The sequence below is a fragment of the Perca flavescens genome, chromosome 17 (genome assembly GCF_004354835.1).
Source record: "Perca flavescens isolate YP-PL-M2 chromosome 17, PFLA_1.0, whole genome shotgun sequence".
Lineage (NCBI taxonomy): Eukaryota > Metazoa > Chordata > Actinopteri > Perciformes > Percidae > Perca > Perca flavescens.
Genome location: NC_041347.1, coordinates 901,731 through 926,189, shown reverse-complemented (window position 1 = coordinate 926,189; position 24,459 = coordinate 901,731). Strand labels below are relative to the sequence as shown.

At 40.8% G+C, this 24,459-nt stretch overlaps 2 protein-coding genes across 2 annotated transcripts in view; one reads left to right on the top strand and one right to left on the bottom strand.

Moving 5' to 3' along the window:
- Positions 1-8,953, top strand: part of stk32c (serine/threonine kinase 32C) — a 100,891-nt gene extending 91,938 nt beyond the window's left edge. Inside the window, exons 11-12 of the mRNA XM_028603178.1 lie at positions 306-373; positions 4,238-8,953. Of these exons, the coding sequence (XP_028458979.1) occupies positions 306-373; positions 4,238-4,451 (282 nt within the window). The 3' untranslated portion in view covers positions 4,452-8,953. The remainder of the gene's footprint in view (positions 1-305; positions 374-4,237) is intronic.
- LOC114571906 (placenta-specific protein 9) lies at positions 6,924-15,199 on the bottom strand. The gene is made up of 3 exons (XM_028603179.1): positions 14,872-15,199; positions 9,940-10,037; positions 6,924-9,512 (listed from the first exon to the last, which is right to left on the bottom strand). Exons 1-3 carry the CDS (start codon positions 14,933-14,935, stop codon positions 9,327-9,329), a joined length of 348 nt encoding a protein of 115 aa, XP_028458980.1. The 5' UTR covers positions 14,936-15,199; the 3' UTR covers positions 6,924-9,326.
- Between the last annotated feature and the right edge of the window lie 9,260 nt (positions 15,200-24,459).

Sequence of the window (24,459 nt, the reverse complement as noted above, 5' to 3'; positions counted from 1 at the left end):
CATTATTAAATTATGAAGCCTTCACCGCTGTTGTCATGGCCTCAAGTGCTTTCGGAAATATGAGCTTCTATTTTTGTCTCGGGCCAAACATCCAATTTGAGCAAGGCTCACAAACAATTCATGACTTGTTTAAAAAGAGCAACGAAGGATAAAAAGGAAATGAGGAAAAAGATATTTTCCCCTCAGATGTTATGCAGTTGACCAATTCAAGCGGACGTAAAGTTTTATCTGCAGTTCGTAGTGATGGTAACGAGGTGGATGTTGATGTGGAAGATGACCATGATGTGTCTGTTGATTGCCTGCAGGAGAATGACTACCTACAGGAGTGCCTTGACGTGGTGCAACAAGAGTTCATGATCTTCAACCGTGAGAAGTAAGTGAACACAAAAGCAACAGAACATCTATAACACAAGCTAAAAGCAGAGTTTTCTGTTCCATCATTCAACAGTGATGCACCGACATAAAAAGCAAAGTGCAATTTGTAAATGGAATTGCATCAAATTTCCATTTTAAAACAAAATAAATGTATTGGTTTTTGCTACTTTTACCCTCAATTGTAAGGTAACACCACCCAAGTTAAGAATTACAATATGTCATTCCCATGGCCTAGGAAAGTTCAGTCAATATTTGTGTATATTTGTCTCAAATGCCAGTTGGTATAAAGTCTGGAGCTGCTCCATAGACAATGAATATGAGACTGGCTTTCTTTTCTTTTCCTTTTTTATCCAAATGAGCTTTATTCTATTGTAGCGTTCTTGGTATGAAACCGAATATGTACCCATATATTCAGAACATTCCCCTGGGTGCTCTCAGTGTCGTCTATAATTTATAATCTTTCCCAATTCATTGTCTATACAGCGCTTCCACACTTTACACCATATACAAGTTAGATTTTTGGCACTCTAGTTTTTGGATTTGGAAGAGATTTCTTCATGTTTACTAATATTTCAGACTGTTTTAGACTATAGGAATAACATGTATGGACTTTTAAAATGGGCATAGTTCCCCTTTAAAGGAAAACTAGGTAAAAAGGTTGGGTTTTTTGTAGCTGTGACCCTTTGTTTCGTCAGGTATGCTAACATTGTACTAAGCAAAGTGAGTGCTGAGATCCCATAATCTCAGATAAGATGAAACAGGAAGGAAACGCAACTGTTCAGAAAAGCATATATATGTTCTAAACAAACCAACAGGTTTGCCAGATTTGGCTTGAACTTTATTTGGAGGTAATATAGATAATTATCCTTGCTTGCACAGGGAAACTATTGCTGTGTCCCAATAAATCCATACTGCATACTATTTATATATAGTCGCTAGAGTACATTTTTTGTTGCAGTTAGTATACCAGTATTCAACATATGATACTTGTTAATACTAATAGGAAACAGCATAATACGCAGACTTTACAAAGGCAATCAAATCAGCCAATTAAACTTCACAAAGTGACAGCAAACTTTTTTCAAATATTGTAATCATTGTTTTCTTTTCGGAGATGTTCCTGGAGCCGGTTCCCTACCATCGATCACATCTGCAATTAGACATCTTTTTTCACAGCTGTAAGAAGATCCTCTATTTCCTTTCTGCATCGCATTGTTGATGAATAGCGTACAACAGGGCCACTCAAGCATCAAGGATTCCAAATGACTTTTTAAAGTTTACTTTATTTTGTTGGTTTTACAGTGTGAGCCCACTGCTGCAAAAGTTGCTTTGAATTACTTGAACCAGGAATTAAAAAGTAGATGTTGGCATCAAACAGTGTAGGTAATAATATTACCGTTTGCATTGTTTACTCTTCCAAATAAATTTGGCTAACCTGGGGGTTTGATTACAGCCTATGTAATCATCTGACCAGTCATTGTTTCTTGTCCTATCGAACTTTGTTGACTTTGTCGCTGTGTTCCCAAACCTCGGCAATTACTTTTGGAAGTAAAATGTTATCATACCTGCTAGAATAAATGGTCAGATCTATGAAAAGAAACTGTAGTTTTCACTCCAAAGGTTCACACACAATTATTTTGATGGTAGTGAAGAGTTTGAAGGAAATATCTCCCTTACTGCCACCTGCATTTAAACCATGACTGGGACCTAAGCATGAGTGAATGTGGAGCTAACACTAAAAGTACCCTAAAGCATCACTGCTGTGCAAAATAGTTTTTAAGAGCCCAGGTGCTGTGGCTAAATATTATGCATCTAATATTTTGTAAATGTCAGTAAAATACACACAGTATATCATAAATATACACTATAAGGTCCATATATCATTGACTATGTGTCCTCTTAGCAATGTAATAGGAGGAATATTGGTTCAGCACTGCTCTGAATTATTGCCTCATCTATTATTGACTGTGTCCTGCCATTGCTGTGTCACTGAAATCCTTCTGTTTGGCAAATGTCTTATTATATCCCTTTGCTCTAGTTAATGGCAATCTACTTCTATTTATAATGGAGGGCATAAGATCTAGAATTATTAGGGGTGGGAATCACCAGAGGCCTCACGATACGATATCATCCCGAAACTTATGTCACGATACGATATTATTGCGATTTTAAAGATATTGCAATAGTCTGCGATATATTGCAATATATTACCTTTTTTCCAACTTCAGATTTTTCCCAATTTCAAATGATGTCCCGAAAGGAAAATTTTATCAACATCTGTTGTATCTAAAAATATACATTTCTCTGTTTGTTCATCACACTTCAGTTTTATTGGTGCAAAATGTGATTGTCAAGCAGACAAACTGACCAACACATATATCATAAAAGATCAATACTTGGCGTCTGTTTATTGATACAGTATTGCCACGAAAAATATCGCAATACTATGCTGTATCGATTTTTTCCCCCACCCCTAAGAATTATGCACAGCAGAGACGAGTACTATATAATAGACTCAAGGACTCTCATTACATTCAACTACTAGCTGTTCTGCATGTGTGTTTCATTTTTCTTCTTTTCTGAGGACCAAATGGGCTCACAGGGAAGCCTGTTCTTCCAGAAGGGGTCTAAATAAGAATTAGATTAATGGTACTATTAATTATATTAATGGTGTCTATATGGCGTTTTTGACGGCAGGGATCACCCCACTTCCAAGCATCGGGTGCTTGGTGGCGCTTGCCACTAGAAGTTATCAGTTTCTCTTCAATGACCACTGACAAGAAAAGAAAACAGGCTGCACCCTCCTACAACCCAATTGCTGCACCTGATATGACGAACGCTTCACTCGTGGAGCTGTCTGCTCCTGGATTTCAAAACATACCAACATGGCGGTTGTTTGGAAACTTTCTCTTATTTTAAAATATAGTAAGAGTTAGTTTCGGTAATAGTTCGCCGAAATGTGTGAGTGAGAAATGGGCTGTGCAGTTGCTGAATCTTGAGTCTTCATTTAAAGGTCCCATGACATGGTGCTCTTTGGATGCTTTTATATAGGCCTTAGTGGTCCCCTAATACTGTATCTGAAGTCTCTTTTATATAGACCTTAGTGGTCCCCTAATACTGTATCTGAAGTCTCTTTTATATAGGCCTTAGTGGTCCCCTAATACTGTATCTGAAGTCTCTTTTATATAGACCTTAGTGGTCCCCTAATACTGTATCTGAAGTCTCTTTTATATAGGCCTTAGTGGTCCCCTAATAATGTATCTGAAGTCTCTTTCCCAAAATTCAGCCTTGGTGCAGAATTACAGCCACTAGAGCCAGTCCCACAATGAGCTTTCCTTAGTATGTGCCATTTCTGTGTCTGAGGAGGAGAGACGGGGGGCAAGGTGGAGGGAGGGGTGTGGCCCAGGGCTCGGTTTACACCTATCACCATTTCTAGCCACTGGGGGACCATAGGCAGGCTGGGGGAACGCATATTAATGTTAAAAAACCTCATAAAGTGAAATATTCATGCCATGGGACCTTTAAGATCGACAGTGGTCAGTTTTAAAAGATTTTTGTGAATTTTCAAGAGGCGGCGAGTCGAGCTGGATGCCCCGGATTCGCATAAAGAAGCCAGGACCTCAGTGTTTTGCAAATGTGGAGCGGGCAACTTGACTCCCCACTGCTCGAAAGTTGCCGCAACACTACCAGAATGCATTGCCCAGCTGCTCACAGACACAACGTATGGAAAACATGGAAATGAAACTTGCCAGTGGACACGTACCATAAGAGGTTTCCATGTGGTGTATATATGCATATACGTATTAATGCAGGTTGTATGATTATAAATGTGTTTCTGTGTGTGTTTCTTTATCTGTCCCAGGTTGAAAAGGCGTCCGGAGGAGGGTCAGTCAGAGGAGGCCGGCGGCGATGATGCCAGTGGAGACGGGGACGGAGAGGCCGGGGACGGAGAGGCTGAAGGCGGGGCCACCGACGACGATGCACCAGAGCCAGAACCAGATCCGGAGCCGGAGCCTGAGTCCTCCTCCAAACGGAGCATGTGCGGCTCGGTCTGCTCCTCCCCTGGCAGCTGCTAGCGCCACATCGCCTGACAGTGACGATCGCAGGTCTCTCTGGCTGCTGCAGTGTTTGTGCCATGCCAATAAATACACCCTCACTTCTCTCCTCTGTTGTAGCCAGGAGCAGAGGAAACGCACAGACTGACGCAGAGCAGGACCCAAAATGGCTCCCACCATTTCCCCTCCTTTTTTCCTTCTGTAGCATTCTTCCGGTAGGGCATGAATGAAGCAGATTTCCAGACAGTCCCCGCCTACTGTACCCATCTGCCCTAGAGTAAGATCTAACTTCTATGCAATGTTACAGTATAGCATGACTATATAAGGTATCACTTACTAGGAGGTGTTGTTCATGAGCAGAAAGCTCCACGAGCATGATGACATCCCGAGCAATAGCAGTCCGCGTTTTTTGGGGGGTTGTTGGTTTTGGTGGAGACGCCTCCCCTCTCAGCCTTCCTGTTCAAAATCTGATGGGGACGACTGAATTATTCAGCACACGCAGGCACTCAGTTTAAGTTATTGCCTGTGTCTTCAGTTCACTCTCCCACCCAGCCTCTTTCATAACGTGTGCCCTAATTTAGAACAATAGTTTCTCCTGGAGCACCTTCCTCCTGTTGCAACACCTTTGCGAGACACATTTTCCGCAAGTGTTCATGGCTGTTTATTGTCCCCCAAGAAAGTGTGGCTGGTTTCATGTTGGTAACCTGTTTAAAGTGGTACCTGTTAATGATAATCAGTAATCGTTAATCACGCTGTAGCCATGGATGCATTATAGGTCCGTATGTTAGTTTGATTTTCCTATTTAAGTGTTAGACTACTATTCTTTCTCTGAGCTTTTTTTTTTTTTTTAGGATGATAAGGTACTGCACTTTATGGGAAATCAGTACAGCAATCAGAATGAAAGGCTTTTGCTTGTCACCGTGTCCTTAATGGTTACCAAGATGTAGTATTTTAGCCCTGCACCATGCTCTGACTCAGAAAGAATTCAGAAACTGCTCTGGGTAATACTGTAAATGCCAATCACCAACAATCACATCTTTTAAGAATCTGTTAGAAAGCTCTGTTTACTTGACTAGACATCATCATCTCTTTAAGTGCTTGGTTAGTATGAAGATCATCTCCCTGTAGAGCTTGTTTCAGGGCTGTACTTAAATGTGTAGCTGTGCCCTGTTGGTACTTCAAACTGTATAGATGAGCTAAGACTGTCATAGTGATATTGGTACATTTAAGGTGGTACCATTAATCTCAGTCTGAACACCTGGGAACATGTAGCAAAGGTTCACCTTAAAACCCTAAGGCCTAATAGAATGAAAACCATGTAAATAGCATACAGTGTAGGTAATTCAACTCACCACAGTTTTATGTGGGACTGCGAAGTCGACATATACGGTAAACTAAAGAAAGAACTGTGTGGAGCTTCATACTGCTTCGTTCTACTCTTCTTTCCAAGTGTGCAGGCACAACTTGTGGGCAAAATATGCCAAAGCTTTTCTACCATTTGCATAACCATTTCTAAGGAACTTTAAATGTGTGCTTGTATGTCTCTTTTTTCCCAGTATAACATGAAGTCAATGTTCCTTCTGCAAGTGAAAATACTATAATTTATACAATCATATTGTGATTATGTATAAAGTACAGTATCTATTTCAGGTAAGAGGGGGGCCTTAAAGTAATAGTTATACATTTGGGGAAATACGCCTATTGGCTATCTTTACAAGAAGACTGATGCCACTCTGATGTCTGCACGTTAAGTACGAACCTGAGAGGCAATTAGCGTAGCTTAGCATAAAGACTTGAAGCAGGAAAAAGCAGCCAGCCTGGCTCTGTCCAAAAAAATCCCTGTTCTAGTTCAAAAATCCACTTACCAGGACACACTAAAGCTCACTATTATCATGTTAATCCATACACACACAGTAATGTTAAAAATGACCCATTTCAGATTCATTTGAGGTGCAAGTTGCATGCTCTATTAGGCGAACAATAGCTGTGATGCAGTGAATTTCCAGAAATGCTGCACAGAAGTCCTGGATGGATGGCAAATGTAGTGTGCTCTAAAACCACAAATTATACATTTTGTGTACAGATTTAAAATAAGATACATTGTCTCTTGTCTTTATGTGTGAGCTTTAGAGGTGTTGTAGGTGGATACTAAACTTTGAAGAGAGCCAGGCAGTTTCAGGAGACTCTCGAGGGAGTGCAAGGCGCTGGTCACATGAAACACAGATGCAGCCGAAGTTAAATTTACAGAGAGTTCTTAGTAGCTGGGTTACAGGTAGTGTGAATCCTTGTATTGTGTAAAAAACTACAGTTAAGAGTGCCTTCAGTAGCCTAAGTTACCTTGTGACTTCTGTATTCCTGTTCTGGTGTCTTAAATATGAGGGGTGCCCAGTAAAAGACTGGCCAAAAAAACTTATATTAAAAAAGCAGAGCTTTAATATATTCTTATTTAAATAAAATGACAACAGACTTTTAAATAATCATTTTACAGCAGCATAGTGTCACCATTATACATTTTTAATAAAAACTCATGATATAGCATTAACAAATACACAGCAAATTGTGATCTACATTGTGATCGTAGCTACATTGTAGCATTGTAGCCTAATAATAATTTAACAATAAAGGCATGGGCTTGTTCACTGTCCTGCGGTAGTTTGATAATGGAGGGATCATCTCAGTTTGGTCTCTCTACGTTCAGTTGACAGACCAGTATGTAGCTTGGTACAGGGAGGGGTGGTGGTGAGGAAGTTCACCTCAACCAAGAGGAGAAATGTGTATGTGTATATTCCAAAGTTTTCTTAGTAACATGTTGTGTGTTCTTAGCTGGCTTGCTAATGTTAGCCAAATTCACATTCAGGAATCACCAGTCCTGCGGGCAGACACCGGGGCTAACATTAAGTTAGCAGCTAACTATCAGTTTTGAGTCGTTTGAAGGCACCTTTAAATTTACCTTGGCTAAGTAACGAGTAATGTCACTAATTAGTTTTTCTGTAAATTAATTTTCTTAGCAGTGGTAGTAATAGTTCCGACGGACAATGGATCAGCAGATTAGCTTGCTAGCAAACGTGCTAGCTTGGCTTCCTCTGTCGGCCATGTGGCCCCTGGTCTTGTAGTTTGAAGTGGTTGCTCTGCTTCCAGTCTTTATGCTAAGCTAGGCTAACTGCCTCCTAGCCACAGCTTCATACTTAATGCACAGAACATGAGAGTGGTCGCCATCTTCTCATGTCACTCTCAGAAAGAAAGCAAATAAGCGTATTTCCCAAAATGTTGAAGAATTTCTTTAAACACTAGACATTATGATTAGATTAAGAAGCTTCTTTAAAGGGATATAAAGTGGCATCTTCCAAGTCTGCCAAAATATATGATGAATTTAATAGTCTCGAGCCCTGCGCTTATTTTGCATGTACCCTTACAATTATAAGCCGGTTTTTGCCAAAGCCTGGAGCTTGAGCCCTACTGGCTGATTTGTGCATGCACAAGCTTTTGGTAATAGCTCACCTGATTATAGACACAGTCCAAATCAGAGTATAACTGGCCTGCGTGACTGTTTCTGGACAGTGAGTTTTGTGAACTTTAAACTGTACAAAATCGTATAATCCCAGTGTTATATGGACGGCATGATATTTTTAGATGATATGCAGTACCTTTTGGCATCCTGTAGGTTGTCTTAATGCTTTGTTCAAGTATACAGGCTCGTACCTTTGCTGGATGAGTGGAATGAGGTCAGCAGTTATGTAGTGATGCTCCGTTGTGGGTTAAGTGTTGCGTTATTGACTGTGCAGCAAAGGAAGTTTATTTGGAACTGGGGCAGGTTTTTACTTTACCCCAACACAGAATTTGCTGCATTATTAAAACACTGAATGTTTCATTTGTGGAAAAAGAAAGCTCAGTTATTTCTAAGACTCATTAAATCAGTCGACACACCATCAGAATCAACATAGACCTGAAGTGGATGTGTAATTATACAGTAAGTTAATCATTTGTAAATGGATAACTGATTTTGACAGTCCATTTAAGTGTACTGTAGCCTTTCTCTAAGTTGCATTACTAATCTCCAGTTTTGGCATTTGTTCCTTGATATCAGTGATCATTTCTAATTGGACCGTGCTTGCAAACCTTCCTGACATGTTTCTTCATGTGTTAATGTTCTGGATGCTGTTAGGTGTTTAAAAAAAAAAGGCATTGTGCTAGTGTATGACCAGCAACAGCATGTCTCCTATTCAGCCGTTTTGTGATGGATGCTCTCGAGGCGTATCATACTGTAGATGTCTTAACTCTGTGGATACAGTTTGAATCTCAGTGCCCTGTTGAGAAAAAGAAATCGATACGAATAAAATGTGATTTTTGCCACTCTTTTCCTCCTCTTGATCCTATTTTGCATAATGTTCTTGTGCTGCAGGAATTTTTGACGGAGAATCAGTGAAAAGCCTTGTTTCTGTACCAACTGAAACTGCTCCGTTTGTTTGAAAAAAAAAAATGCTGCTTTAACTGCTTTGATAAAGAAATAAATCTCCTTCCAGTAATTTTGTGTCTCGGTGTCTTTGTCATTTCCAACAGTTTGTCTGCAGACAGAGGAGGGCGATGAAGAGCAGGGGTATGAAGTGACTGAGCAGAGGCGTCCTAAAGTGAATGCATCTCTTTGAATAGCATTGTAAACATGAGCCGTACCACTGTTGACTGCAGGGCAAAGAATCTAGGACTGAAGCTATGACTGGGAAAGAGACAAGTCTGTCACAGGATTAGGAAGAGTAAATAATGCAGACAAGCTTGGCCTCCTTGTGCCTCCTCGTTTAGGATACAAACTTAATTTTGCTACAGATACAGTTTATGCATACAGACAGATTACTTTCTTGTGTTTAAATCACGGACAAGGATTGGATCCTTCGAAGTCTATGTTCAAAAGGGTTCTTGAATCGCCGTTACACCCCCGTTGCCTGGTTGGTTTAACTGCCCAGGGTCTTCCAGGATGTCCACAGCTGTCTTCCCTGTGTTGTCCAACAGGGGACGCCACTCTGGGGCTTCAATGGCATCCAGAAGAGCAGCCAGCTCAACCTCCAACTTCTCAACCGTGTCCTCCACTTTCTGCAGAGGGCAGAAGGCATAGTTGTGCAGTTGACATATGAATAATACATTAATAAGTTGTAGTATGAATAATAGAGCCATCACCCATGAATAATACAGTCACTTATTCATATGAATAAAACAGTAAGGTAGGGTCAAAATAAGCATGGGGTTTGCCAGATGAATGTGGACTAATTTGTCACAGTTTTGGGGGAAAAGTTGAGAAATCATGAGGGTTTTTTTTGCACAGTAAGTGACTTTGGATGTGGCAGTGAGCCACGGTTTTGTCAACATCTTATCCTTGAAAGGAAATGCCGAGGATTTGTTTTGGCTGCCTTAGATGGAGAGAAAGCTGACATTTCATAATGAAGATGACAAAAACACCCCTGATCCTAAACCGGTTTCAAACAACTCAGTGCTGAATTTAAGCTTGGTTTGGAAACAGCACCTTCTCCACTACATCCAGGCGGTTGTGAAGGTTTGTGTGCTCTTGACAGGCACTTGAACGCACCGCCCGAGGCCGCAGTTCAGGTTCAGGTCCAGGTCCTGCAAACAGAAAATATGCATATCTGAGTGATTTACAGTGCATAATGTGAGCTTCTTATAGCAAACCATGCAAAAGCACAAACACTATTAATCATATGCTTTAACGCTGATTTCAAAAGGAGCATTTCACTTTACCTCCACATTTAAAGAGGTATTAGGAACACAAATTAGGAGAACTATTAATTTCTAAGAGAGTGCAAGATGCTGAACCTTTTCTGGAAAACAGCACGCATTTCAACCAAAAACACAGATTTCACACCTAAAAAACAAACCTGGTTGCCCACTAGAGGAGCAATACAATAATAAAACTACTTTCGGAGTTTAAAATAATAGTTTGATAATTACAGAAATATGCTTGATTTTGGTAGCGTTGCATGGAGCCATCATTGCTGTTCCCCCTTGTTTGTTTTCAACTCAAATAATCTGCCTTTCTCATGCAGAGTCTGAAAAGAGTTTAAATCTGTTGAGCAGTCAGGACACCATAATGCTCTTGGTGTGAACTGACTCCTGCAGCGTGGGGAGGGAGGGCCACACGCATTGTTCCAGCCGTTTCCCCCCAATCCTCACAGTTATGTTCCCAATTATCCGTTTCTCTTTGAAGCCGACATATTTGAGGGGAAGCCTGCATCGTCTGGCAGGACTCTGCTTCCATTTTCTAGCACCTTCTTAGTGGCTGCGGGCCGAGCTCCCGTTGATGGCATTTCTACTTTATAAATAAGTGGGCCTCTCATTCATTGACTGAATGCTGGCAGAGGTGCTGTCGCTGTTATTTAGATGAAACATTTGCAGCATACACAGACAGCTAATGTGTGTTGTTATCTAACTTTAATGACACTAAGGCGGTGTGAGGTTGCCTCTGTTTTTTTGTCAATATCATTCCTCTCACACCGTGGCCACTTGCCAATGACCAAACAAGGATGTGCTTTCACGTTTTATCCCGGAAAGCTATAGTTAGGAGCTCATTCCATAAAAAAAAAAAAACCCCGATGGAAGTGGTTTTTCTTTGCTTTTCTTGAAGTTAAAATCAAATATTCTTGTTGACAGCCTTCATTTTGGTCACTTGTTTGAGCACAAGGAGAATGATTTCTCAATGTTTAAGCTTTCTGGGTTAAATAAACCCATTTCCTGCCTGTCTGTCCTCTCTGTTTCGCTGTCCTCATTGGAAAACAGAGCTTCACATGTGCACCCTTTATTTTTAGAACAAAAACACACAGTCTGTCAAACAAACAGACTGTGGCTTTGTTCAGGTTTCCATCTTCTTGGCTCTTCCGCAGCAGCTACAGCTGTTAATTTCACCACATCCACATCTGGCATATGGACTAAAGAAGATGAAGACAAAGTGTATCTGTTAGCGTTCATGAAAACCCCTTTTTTATCATCTTTTGCTGATATGGGTGTAGAAATTGGATTTTTTTTTGCTGCTGATCTCACCCTGCAAACACTATCCACCCTAACAAGTCATTTAGTCCACAACTGACCCTTAAAGTCTTTTCTTCCTTAAATAAAAGCTGTGCCATGCAGAGTCGGCCAGAAAATGAATCCCACGTCTTACTGTGCACATTGTCCTCCCGTGTACAGCCGTGCCTTAGCATCAGGCTGCCTTGATTTGACAGAGATATATCCCATGGCAACATTTTACAAGCTCCATTACAACCAGGGTTCAGTACACGCAGGGAAGCGAGCCAAGAAAGATGGATGGATGGATGGATGGATGGATGGAAGGTACAGTAAGGAGATTTTTTCTCACTGAACGGGCAAAGCAGATGTCTGCCATGGTGGTGTCCACGAAGAGCCGTTACCATTTGGCAAACCTCACCTGACGGTGACAGATGAGATATCAGCAGTCTGACAGAAAGACGTGAAGATGTGCTACACATCTGGAGTTTAAAACATACAACAGCAGTGTTTTCTTATGGTTGTAGCATTTCAAAACAACCACAATCTTAATCTGTAACGAAATGTGCTGCTGGTTCACCGATCAGCACAAATCCCCCCCCCCAACCCACAGCTGTGCCTCTATCATGGTGTCAGTGTGTGTTTATGTCAGTGTGTGATCAGTGTGTACGCAGCACATCCTGGTCTTTGGCAGAGCTTGCAACATCGAGCTGCATGCAGATGTTCATGACGAATGCTGTTATGAAAAGGAAGAAGTGTTTCTGTTGTAGGCTATGGAACGAACGGATACCATTACTGGGGCTGAGATGGTACCTTATCACCAGTGTTTCCAAACAGCGAGAAGGCATTTTGTTCCTGTTTGAGTTGGCTTTCGCTTTTGTGCAGCTCGTACAAAGACCTGTTTTCTCGGCCAGAACTTTTCCACGAGGTTTAGAGATCATACAATAAGTCCCCACACTCCAACCAAACACACCGCAGGAACAGCAAACAGATACGATGATCTAACTCACTGACTCCACCCGAGGACAAAGGTGAATGATAGTGTGTGTGTGTGTGTGTGCTCTAGCTGTTCTAGCTGTGGGGGGGTTTGTGCACCGACATGGCTCTCTCTCAACAGGAGAGAGCGAGTTCAGCCAAGTGCAAAATTGAGAAATCCGTGCAGGTCAGAGTGTTATTATTTCACAACAACCGTAGAAAACATGAAGGCGCGTTCACCAGCTCGATCAGTGAAGAACAAAGTCCTGTTCTGAGATGTGTGTGCTGCACACCAGCCTGTTTGAATATGTGAAGTGAAAGAAAACCGCACGTGCTGTGCAATAACAAATGTGCCCTGACACTTCAAATGCTTTCACCCATTACGTTAACTGACGTTTCGACTGCCTTCACCTTTGACTCGGGCTGCTTACACTTCAAAAGGACATTTCAACCGCTTTCAGAGCACACACTGATACATTAACTCTGTTTTACTCTCATCTGATATTTCAACTGCCTTTATCTCTAACTAAACTAACTTCAATTGCTGTCAGATTTGACATGCCAACTGTCACTTCAACTGCTTAGAACATAGACTGTAAAAAAAAAAGGATGGATGACACATCTCCACTTCCTCCCATTGTACAGAAGAGAAGACAAAATAACCAGCGCAGCAGTGATCGGGCAATGGAGCCGCGGTATTGAAGTCCCGCCCATCGCCCGTCCGACCAATAGTGAGTCAGTCACAGCTGTCAATCATGACGTTTCACCCCATTTGTATAGCATCAAATAACCAATACAAACCAAACGTATCACAAAAATGCTTCAGAACACTTGAACAAACATCAGCGTGATAACCTGCTAACATGGGGGCGGCACCAGGGGTGATCCAAATGTTTTGGCTTCACTTATACAGTCTGTGCATCAACCCCTGGCTTAGATTGCGCACACTTTTAATATCTTCAGTGCGTCACCTTCAACTCAAATTTCAAACTGCTGTCGTCGCTTTCAGTTCAGCTGACATTTCAGCTGCTTTCAGTGCATACAGGTCAACTGACACTCCAGCTCAGTTTTACTTTCGACCATTAGATTAGACTATTACACCTCAATAGACGTTTCAGAGGCTGCTGTTGTTGCTTACATGCCAGCTTCACTTTAACTGTTTAAAATATACACACTGTTTACGGGGGTCTATACAGCACTTACAGTTAAACTGACATTTCAAATGCTTTTATCTCAAACTCTTCAACCTATTATTTCATTGCTTACAATTCAACTGACAATTCAACTGACAATTCACCTGCTTTCACCACTTTCAGTCTGGTACCAAATGGCATATTTAGCACGTACATTTCTGAAGGGATTTCCCGTGACATCACAACACATTTTTAGCTTTTTGCAAATGCAATTCATGCCATTTACTCTCTACTGACTTATATTGTGATACAGTATAAAGAGCGAGAAAAGTCCGCTTAGGGAGGAGAGATGGGGCGTGGGGGTCAAACAAACACAGGAGAACGGGGGCGTTAAATGACCAGCGACAAGCTTCAAATGTCTTTACGTGACATGCCAAATGTCCTTAAAAGTGGCGTGCTATTCATATGCCCTCCCATGACAAAACAATAACATATGAACAAAAGACTGTAGCCTGTTTTCAGTGAGAATATTTTTTATTCTCAAATGATTCATTTAAATAAGAACTATTCCCCCCAATTTAACTTCTATTCATGTTTTAAATTAAGCTTTTAAGATGAAATATAAGACCAAATGCTTTGTGTGTGTGTGTGTGTGAGTGTGTGTGTGTGTGTGTGTGTGTGTGTGTGTGTGTGTGTGTGTGCGCTTGCTTGGTGCATACAGTGAGTGTTCATTTGGTTGTATGTTTCCTGCAGTTGGCCATTTTTGCAGTATGAAGTCAGCGTAATTCACACTTGAGGCCGTAACTCACAGATTTGGCTCTGGAGGGTTGGCCCACATTTTTGTGAATTTCCACTGGAACACTGCTAAACAAAGTCTAACGCGCTGGTTAGAAGCCGGAAGATGGACATAAATGGATGGAGGAAAGAGTGATTGTTTGAAACTATGCTGACACAATATTAGATTAAGTGTAGCCAGAGCTACAGTGATATTAGTAACAGATGTGCTGGCAACCCCTGAGCGCATACACACACAGACTCACATGTGTGTGCATGAACACCTATGATGTCAGTTCCAGCCATCGTCTACACACACTAACATCTGTGAAACATGTCAAATGTATTGCAACAAAGACATAATGTATGGAATAGACACACGTTCGGCATCAGGTAATATATTTCCACTCCATAAATCCTCTCTTCTAGTAAATCAACACACTGAACACAAGTCTGCTCAGCTGATTTCCAGCTGTTTTGTCCTCCGGGTCTTCCTGTCTGACCTATGACCCCTTTTACCCTCCCTCCTTCCGACTACACCCAGCTACATCCCTTACCTGCAGCAGCGTAGCCAATCAGAAGGAACAGGAGTCCAACTGAGGAGGTGAAGGGACAGGTCATGGTTGATATCTGGCGAGCAGCTGGTGACGAAGAGTGGGGACTGTGTGAGAGAAAAGGCACAAATCTCCCAAAGTCTCCTCTAATTCAGAACCAGACTGAAAACAAAATGATTTCTTCTCCTGCACAACTCTTCCTTCCCCTCTCCCTCTTTGCCCTGCGCTGGCTCCGTTGCTCCCTTATCCTTCCCTCGGTGACTTGGTTGCGCCGAGTTTCCTAATGAAAACATAAGATGCCGAACAAAAAGCTCAGTATCTGGGAAGGGGCGGGAGGGATGTGCTGGGGAGGGGACTCTGATCTCAGTTCAGCCACACACTGACTGGCTGTTAAAGAGGGGAACTCTGGCTTTACTTAGTTTATTGTGCGGTGGAAGTTTTGTGTTACATTTGGGGTCCCTGGCATTTTCATTTTCACATTGAAGTTAATAAAAAAAAACAGGATCAGAATTTCTTTACATAGTTTAATGAGGGGACTTACACCTTTCCAGATAAAAAGAAGAAAAAAAAAAGATTTCAATGTTATATTCTTTTTCCTATTCCAGTTCTGGAGTCTTACACACACCCTCTTTTGACTTACAGCTAAATGTAAAGAAATGCCGTGACGCATCAAAAGTTGACTTATTTCCAGCTACACTCAAGGTAAGATTGAAGTAGAGAATTGTTTCTGTTTGAATTATTTAAACCGTATTTTCTCCCGATAAAATCAAGAGAATAACAAATGCTGCTGAGCTCTTTCTGGGAAACGCAGTCAGTTGTTTCCCTTCAGCAGGCAGTCAGAGAAATCAAAATCAATTCAGCAGCAGAGAATGCCCTTTATAATCGCATTGATTGGGTCCTGTTATTCTCACTGAATTGACTTCTCTCTCTCTCTCTCTCTCTCTCTATCTCTCTCTTTCTCTCTCTCTCCCACAGCCTGCGTGACTCACACACCTTCCCACACACACAAACACGACACAGCCAAGACTGTTACGTAGTAAACGTGGTTATCTTCATTAAGCCAGGCTGTCTTCAGCCTCGTGCTTTGCTCTCTCGTCTGGCCTCTTAAGCAGATCGGCAGGTTAAGCAGCAGAAAACAAAACTGGAGGAAAAGTGAGTGAAGGGATCAAAGGAGAGCTGAGAGAACAGAGCCAGAAGACATTTCTGTCTGTCAGTAGATAAAAACCAAGAGATACAGGACACACACACACAAAAAAAGAAAAGAAATGACTCTACATATCTCATTCATGACCAACCTTCTTGGTCATTGATGTATAGTTTTAGTGGAATCTCATATTTCCTCTTAGGCAAAAGAAAACTTTAAAAATCCCATTTGAAAGCACACGACACAAGTAAAAGAATAACAACTTCATACTGTCAGAATGAATTTGATACACTAAACATCACACAAGGAAGGAAGGTTTTTCCTAACATGGCAACATTTTTAACATTTAATAGAAAAACGAAGATGGTAGGCTTTCCACTGCGGATCACCTCAACATGCAGACGGCTAGTTCACTAATACGCTTATTTTTATGAATTATTCAGGAAACATTTACTGGTTTATTCATTAGTTAGTTTATGTAACGAGAGCAGTACGCTGTACAGTAACTGTTGCAGAGTTGTGACAGACAGACGTGACAGAGTAACCCTAAAAAATGTAAGGTAGTTTCCGTTTAAAAAGGTAATTAAAGTGGTTTATAAGCATGCAGAGCAATAATAAAAAAAAATGTACTCATATATATATTGTTTATTTTAACACCAATGTGCTACATTGTTAGGTCTTAATTTAAACATGCAAAACAGGAGAACGAATGCAAAGCAATACGACTGAGATATAAGTGTTAAATGTGGGGTATTAATGTTACATAATTTGTTTTGATTTACATAGCATTACATACATTTCAGCTATTGTTTTTTTGACCATAAAATACATATGACATTAGAGATATCAAAAAAACTTAAAGAAAAAAGTTGTTCACAGTTTAAAATACAATCAGTCTTCATTAAGACAAGTTTGTCAAATATGGTTTCCTGTTGTTTTCATGACCTAAGTCTGAGCATATTAACATTTTTATACTCTGGAACATAGAAATGATCATACTGTTTATTTCAATATGTGAAAGAAATATCATGCGGATGTGTAGTAGAAATGAAAGAGCATTCTAATCCAGCATGATATTGAATGTAAATGCATGTCAGAGTTGACGTGGTGACCCTTGATTCGGCTGGTGGACACACGGCGAAGCACAGTGCGTCTACACCAACACACAGCCACAGGATCATGGCGTCCAGTGGGCCGGCGTCCATGCTGATCTGTGGTGTGACAGACTGCTGGAGGCGGGGTCACCTTCTCTCCGTTTATTTCTGTCCACTCCTCCTTTTTGTGCTGTCTATACGTCTGTCAAGAGTTGTTTTTGTCTTTTCATTGTAATGCCTGTCAGTTGTCATGGTGACCAAATGTCCTCACCAGCATGAAGAGACAAAGGAGACCCTCGCAGTGGTGGAAGAAGTATTGAGATCCTTTACTTAAGTAATTACTGGAATTGTTGGGTCTTTGTAAATTCTAGAGCGTGGTCTAGACCTGCTTTATCTGTAAAGTGTCTCGAGATAACTTTTGTTAGGATTTGATATTAGAAATAAAATTGAAGTAAAAGTACTAATACCACACAACAAAATACTCTGTTACAAGTAAAAGTCCTGCATTGAAAATGTTACTTAAGTCAAAGTATGTAAGTATCATAATGAAAATGTACTTAAAGAATTAAAAGTAAAAGTACTCAATGAAGAAAAATCCTCACGTTAGAGACAGGAAACGATCAAATCAGTTCTGTCAATCAACTAAGTGTTTAATCAATCGGCTTATCATTCCAGCTGGACTTGTGTGCTCATATATTGTTGGGTAGTTTCATCTATAATTAAAGTTATTCAAGTACAGGTACCTCCAATTTGTACCTAAGTAGGCTACTGTTAGCCTACTTGGGTAAATGCACTTAGTTATATTCCATCACTGGACTGTCGTTGTTGCCTTCATCGTTTCATCCAGTCAAACAGTCATCTTCACCTGAACATGGCCCTCACTAAACCTTGTTGTTGTCAGCTCTCGGTACCTGCCTGGCCCCTGGCAACCACCGTCTTTCTGCCTCTTTTTAAGCAGCTACTGTAAATCTCATTTGGCTGAGGTGTGTGGTTGTGTGGTTGTGTGTGTGTGAAGTCTGTGACTCCATCAAAAGAAACAAAGCTCCACCCTTTGCTTTTAAGACAAGTCATTAGCTGACCTTTGGTTTCCATTGACTGTTTCCTAATCCTATTGTACATTTGCTGTACTTACCGAAACCATCGACGGCTTGACTGAAAGGCAAGGCAAGGCAATTTTATTTATATTAGCACATTTCAGCACAAGGCAACTCAAAGTGCTTCCCATAAATCATCAATCATTAAAGAACAAATAACAAAAATAGGGAGTAAAATAAGAATAAAAATAGTAATGAATACAAATTTAAAACCATTTAAGATACATAAAAAAAAATAAAATAAAAAAAATAATCCGTATTAAAATTGTATACGAAATAAAATACAAGAATAAAAATCACTGTTTGATAAAAGAATTAACAAAAAGCATTATCAAAAAGTAAGGTCTTCAGCCTTGATTTAAAAGAGCTGAGAGTTGGGGCAGACCTGCAGTTTTCTGGTATTTTGTTCCAGATATGCGGAGCATAAAAACTAAATGCTGCTTCTCCCTGTTTAGTTCTGACTCTGGGGACCATGAGCAAACCTGCTCCAGACGACCTGAGAGGTCTGGGTGGTTCATAAAGCACTAATAGATCTGAGATATATTTTGGTCCTAAGCCATTTAGGGATTTATAAACCAGCATAAGTATTTTGAAATCAATTCTCTGAGGCACAGGAAGCCAATGTGCAGACTTTAGAACTGGAGTGATATGATCCACTTTTTTTGTCCTAGTGAGAACTCTTGCTGCAGAATTTTGAATCAGCTGCAGCTGTCTAATTAGTTTTTTAGACGCCGTTACAGTAGTCAAGTCTACTAAAAATAAAAGCATGGACCAGTTTTTCCAAATTCTGCTGAGACATAAGTCCTCTAATTCTTGATATATTCTTAAGATGGTAATAGGCTGATTTTATTATTGTCTTAATATGACTGTTAAAATTCAAGTCTGAGTCCATGACGACACCAAGATTTTTTGCTTTGTCTGTTGTTTTTAACAGGGCCATTTGAAGCTGTGCACTGACTTTCAGTTTATCTTCTTTTGCTCCAAAAACAATCACCTCAGTTTTTTCTTCATTTAATTTAAGAAAATTCTGGCACATCCAGTTGTTAATTTGTTCAATGCAATTTGTCAGTTTTCTTATAGGACTATAGTCCCCTGGCGTTAAAGTTATATAAAGTTGTGTGTCGTCAGCATAGCTATGGTGATTTATTTTGTTGTTTTCCATAATCTGAGCCAGTGGAAGAATGTAGATGTTGAATAAGAGAGGTCCCAGTATTGAACCTTGGGGAACTCCACATGTCATAATTTTACGCTCAGATACATAATCGCCTATAGACACAAAGTAGTCTCTGTTCTTTAGATACGATTCAAACCAGTTAAGAACTGATCTTGAAAGGCCAACCCAGTTTTTCAGTCGATCTAGTAGTATGTCATGGTCGACCGTGTCAAATGCCGCACTAAGATCAAGTAACACCAAGACTGAGGTTTTGCCACTATCTGTGTTAGAGTGGATGTCATTAAAAACTTTTACAAGAGCCGTCTCAGTGCTGTGGTGTGGTCGGAAACCTGATTGGAAATGGTAGGTTTGATATTGGCCTATAATTACTCAGTAGTGATGTATCTAGATTTTTCTTTTTTAAAAGAGGCTTGATGACTGCAGTTTTTAGGGCCTTTGGAAAAGTACCTGTAAAAAGAGATGTGTTTATAATATGTAGGAGATCTGAAGCCAAACAGTTTAAAACATTTTTAAAAACATTTGTTGGTAAATTATCGAGGCAACAGGAGGAGGTCTTTAATTGTTGTATGATGTCCTCCAGGTTATTGTGGTTGATCATATAAAATTGTGTCATAATGGAATTTATATTGCTTGGTCTCTGTGACAACACCGGACCTGTGCTTGATACGGACGTATTCACTGTCTGTCTAATTTTCTCAATTTTATCTGTGAAATAGGAGGCAAAATCGTTACAGGCTTTATCGGATAAAAATTCAGATTTTACTGGTACTGGAGGGTTTGTTAGTCTATCGACTGTAGCAAATAAAGTAAGTGAGTTATTATTGTTTCTTGCAATAATGTCAGTGAAGAAGGACTCCCTTGCATTCCTTAGTTCAAAGTTATAAGTTTTAAGTCTCTCTTTATAGGACTCATAATGGACCTGGAGATTACTTTTTCGCCATCTACGTTCGGCTTTTCGACACTCCCTTTTTTCTGCTCTTACCAATGTGGCATTTCTCCATGGGGATTTATTTTCAAAAGAGACAGTTTTATCCTTAATGGGGGCAATGGCATCAATAATGTTTGTAGTTTTACAATTAAAATTATCTACAAGCTCGGCCACTGAGACACCTGAAGGAGCAGGTGTGGAAGAGAAAATCTGAACAAATGTCTCACTGGTTTTCTCAGTGATATACCGTTTTTTGATTACCTTAGTTTAAATCCTTTTTTTAACAGAGAAAATGCCATTAAAGAAAAGACATGAATGGTCAGATAAAGCAACATCAGTCACCTCAACATTGGAAATGTTCAGACCCTTGGAGATAATCAAGTCTAAGGTGTGTCCCTTGTTGTGTGTGGCCTGTGTCACATGCTGAGTTAGTCCATAGTTCTCAAAAATACAACATAATTCTTTAGTTCCTCTGTCCTGAGGATTGTCAACATGAATGTTAAAATCGCCAGCAATAATCACACAATCAAAATCAATACAGATCATAGACAGCAATTCAGCAAAATCTTCAAAAAATGCTGCACAGCATTTTGGTGGCCTATAAATATTAAGAAATATAGCTTGAGAAGACCTCAGCTGAAGAGCCACATGTTCAAAACTAGCAAAATTTCCGTAAGATACTTTCGTACATTGAAATGAATCATTAAACAAAATAGCGACTCCACCACCTTTCTTATTAAGTCTATTCTCAGTCATGAAGTGAAAATTCGGAGGGGCTGACTCAATGAGTACTGTATCACTGTTATTATTGTCCAACCAAGTTTCAGTTAGGAACAAAAAATCAAGGTTGTGCTTAGTAATAAAATCATTGATTAAAAAGGATTTTCCTGCCAAAGATCTAATGTTTAGTAGGGCAAGTGTCAGTTTGTTAAATGTATTAGCCGTCTCCTTTTCTGTGATAGACTGCAGCTGACAAGGGATGGGTACTAAATTCACTGTCTTAGCAGTGAAGTTCTAACATAGTGTCTTCAGACTCTTCACCAATTTGTTTTGACTGTTACTGATTCTGACTGGAATGATGGAGCTAGTTTGTGGAAAGAGGTGGTGTGTGGGAGTGTGCATGTGCACATCCTCCTCAAATGTCGACAGTCAATCATGAGTCTGTATTGTCAGGGCATGCTGCAGATTCCCACGGAGCATTTGGTTGCCCCATGCACTGGGATGAATACCACTAAGCACTAAAGCACTACTCCAAGTTTTTGTTGAGCTCTGTCATGTGGTCAGCTTACTCCCTGTATGATGAGGAGACTGGTACCAAATCTTTACTGCCTGCATGGCGGACATTTCATCAAATTGTACCATAGTTGCCAAATCATGAAGATTAACCTTTCAGATATTCAAATGGGGTATTACTTTTCTTTCCATGGTCTGTGCATTTCTAACTTCCGTTGACAAAACTATGACCCTCATCAATGGTCCGTTACTTTACATTTTCTACGCTATTGTAACTTCAGCTGTCCGGCTGACTTCACTCCCTTTATGTCTAAACAAAGAGTTATGTTTGAAATCATGCAGATTTTTTCTGCCACATAAAGTTTCTATTATCCAATTTTCTGACTGATTTATGTGTCTCCTCATGACACAATTCAACCATCCAACAGGCATATTTAAAAAAGCATACTAGCAGCTTTAGTTTGAATAGGATTTTTGTTTTAATGGGACAAAGTGTCTTTAAGTGTCAAAATGTGTCCCTCTGATTGGCCCAGCTGCCTCTCTGGTGTGAGCTTAGGGGTAACCCCTGTAACCCATGCGTGGCCTTGTAAAATATGGTTCATATTCATTCTTGGCCATTTAAAATATCTGAATCTGCTTTTCTGCGTGCATGGCTGCAGGTACCTATGCTTTGACATGGAAGGGTGGATGTCTTAGATGGAGAGTCAAATGCTAAGTCACATTCTGCTGCTGACGGGGAAAGGGCAGAATTAGCAGCCATGTACATGTTGTTACTTCTTGGCGCAGGACTAGGTGTCTGGGTTGATGATAGAATAATGGCTGACTTGAGCTGCTCTTCCACTCGGCTCTTCACAACGTCTTTTTGTGACAGACTTAAGCAAAGTGCTTTGTTTCAAACGTAGGCTTCGGTTTCTCCGTGCAATGCTCGCAATTTACCTACTACCACTCAAATCTGACCTTTTTTACTTTTACCCCTGCCCCTACAGAGTATGTGCATTTATGCTTACTAGAAGTGTCTGTGGACTAGTCAGAGCCTACTAGACTTGAAATTGTGTCATCTTACCAATAAAACAAACAATAAAAAAATGTATGTCGATTTGTAGTAAGATAAGATAAGTATTGGCTATTTTAATTTAATTTCAGATCATCTTATAGATAACATTACAGATTGTAAGATCTGCTGGGGCAGATCTGGGTGGCTGGCATCACTGTCTCTCCTCAATTCAGATTTGAGGGACACGTTGGACATCCGATCAGAGCTGAGTAGTATCCTGACTGGCTGCTGAGTGCTGGCAGCAGACCATTTACCTTTACTCCACTTTCCCTAAAGTCTCTGTTATCTGTGTGGATGGCAGCCTCTCTCTACAGTTTTACTCCATGTACTCTATAGTCAGGGAAGCCTTGCTTTTCTTCAGCAACATCCTGCCTCAGTTTCTTTCAGATTACAACAGAAAATCGTCCACGGTATACCCTTTATGTATCTCGGAGAGCAGTTTCAGATGAGGTGCATCTGGATTCTAGATATGGAAAATGGAGATATGAGAGTTACTTAGGGCTCCCTTTCACTAATTCTGTAGATACAAGTATTGGATCCTGCAATTCTCTGGACACAAACTTGCAGGCACCCACCACCCCACTTTCTTTCATTTCTGATCCTCCATCCAGAGTCGTTCCTTCACTGTGGTTGAGCCTCCAGATCACTGCTCCCTAGATAAACTCTAAGTCTGCATCTATCTCCTTAGACTGTCTGATTAGCACAACGTCATAGAATGGGGTAGTAATCCCGGTCTGGGACCAGGAATAGAACGTTGGGAGGTGCCAGGCCATTGAAGAGACGCTGCAGAGCCACCATGCATGTGTCCCTGGGTAATCCCTTCTTAAATAGCCTCTGGGCAGGGAAAGAGGGAGGGGGCTGGGGCAGGGGACGTTACACTGTGGAAGCAGCTCCAGTCAGTGTCCTCTTATCCAAGGGACACACCACAACAGCCGGAGGAGGAGAGGGTTTCGGATACAGAGACTTGTTGGACTGTAGGAGGACAGCGCTTCGATCAGGATGAACTTTGCTGCCCAGTTATTCTACTCGAGCTACTTAAGCGACCGACTTGAGCGTTTGTTCGCACCCAGGCCTGCACTTAAAGACTGCGAGGAGAATGACCCCTTCTGGCAGAGGTGGGAAATTACAACATGTAGACCCCTGGATCCCCCACACCCCTTCCCTAACCAGCTCAGCCCCGTAGCGAGGGTACAGAGCCCAGGGTACAGAGGTGACTTCTACCTCCACAGCCTCAGTGCCTCTTTCTCCAGTTACTTCCATTCCTTCTTTTCCACTTTGTTTGCGTCCTACCCCGACAAGCACACCCTCAAATCTCCAATCTCTTCCTCTGTCACTTCCTCCTCACCTTAATAAGATGCAAAAGGAAATCAACACAACCACCCACTTGTCTTCCAAATCCACGTTTGGCTGCTGCGATCCCCAAATCAAGGTTTTACGAACTCCCTTCCAACCATCTTTCTCTTCAGATGGTTGCCTCCAAACCTTCTCCTGCTCCATCCAGGTCCCAGGCAGAAATGGCCTCCTCCTCTTCCATCTCCCGTCTTCTCTTTCCTCCTCTTCCTCAGCTCCCAACCTTCCAAACCCTGGTAGACTTTCTCCTTCGCATAGTCGTCTACCTTATTCTCCTCTTCGTCCCCAGGTAATTGTCATAGATTTAGAGAAAGACGTGGCATAGGATCAAAGAGGTAGGTTGATCACGAATCCTTGTAGTGCAATATATAAAAGACATCACATCTACAGTAGGGTTTTAGCCAACATGGAATACCATGATTGTCAGGATTTAGTACATTGGAATGATTTTGGACAATATACTAACTTTCAAGTACCTTGTTGGGAGTATTCAACTGTGGTATCTTGGTAGGCTAAAAAA

Coding starts and splice junctions, on each gene's coding strand:
- LOC114571906 (XM_028603179.1), bottom strand. CDS start 14,935: ATGACCTGTCCCTTCACCTCCTCAGTTGGACTCCTGTTCCTTCTGATT. Junction 10,038..14,871: donor GATTGGCTACGCTGCTGCAG/GTAAGGGATGTA, acceptor TTCTGTTTGCAG/GACCTGGACCTGAACCTGAA. Junction 9,513..9,939: donor GCCTGGATGTAGTGGAGAAG/GTGCTGTTTCCA, acceptor TGCCCTCTGCAG/AAAGTGGAGGACACGGTTGA.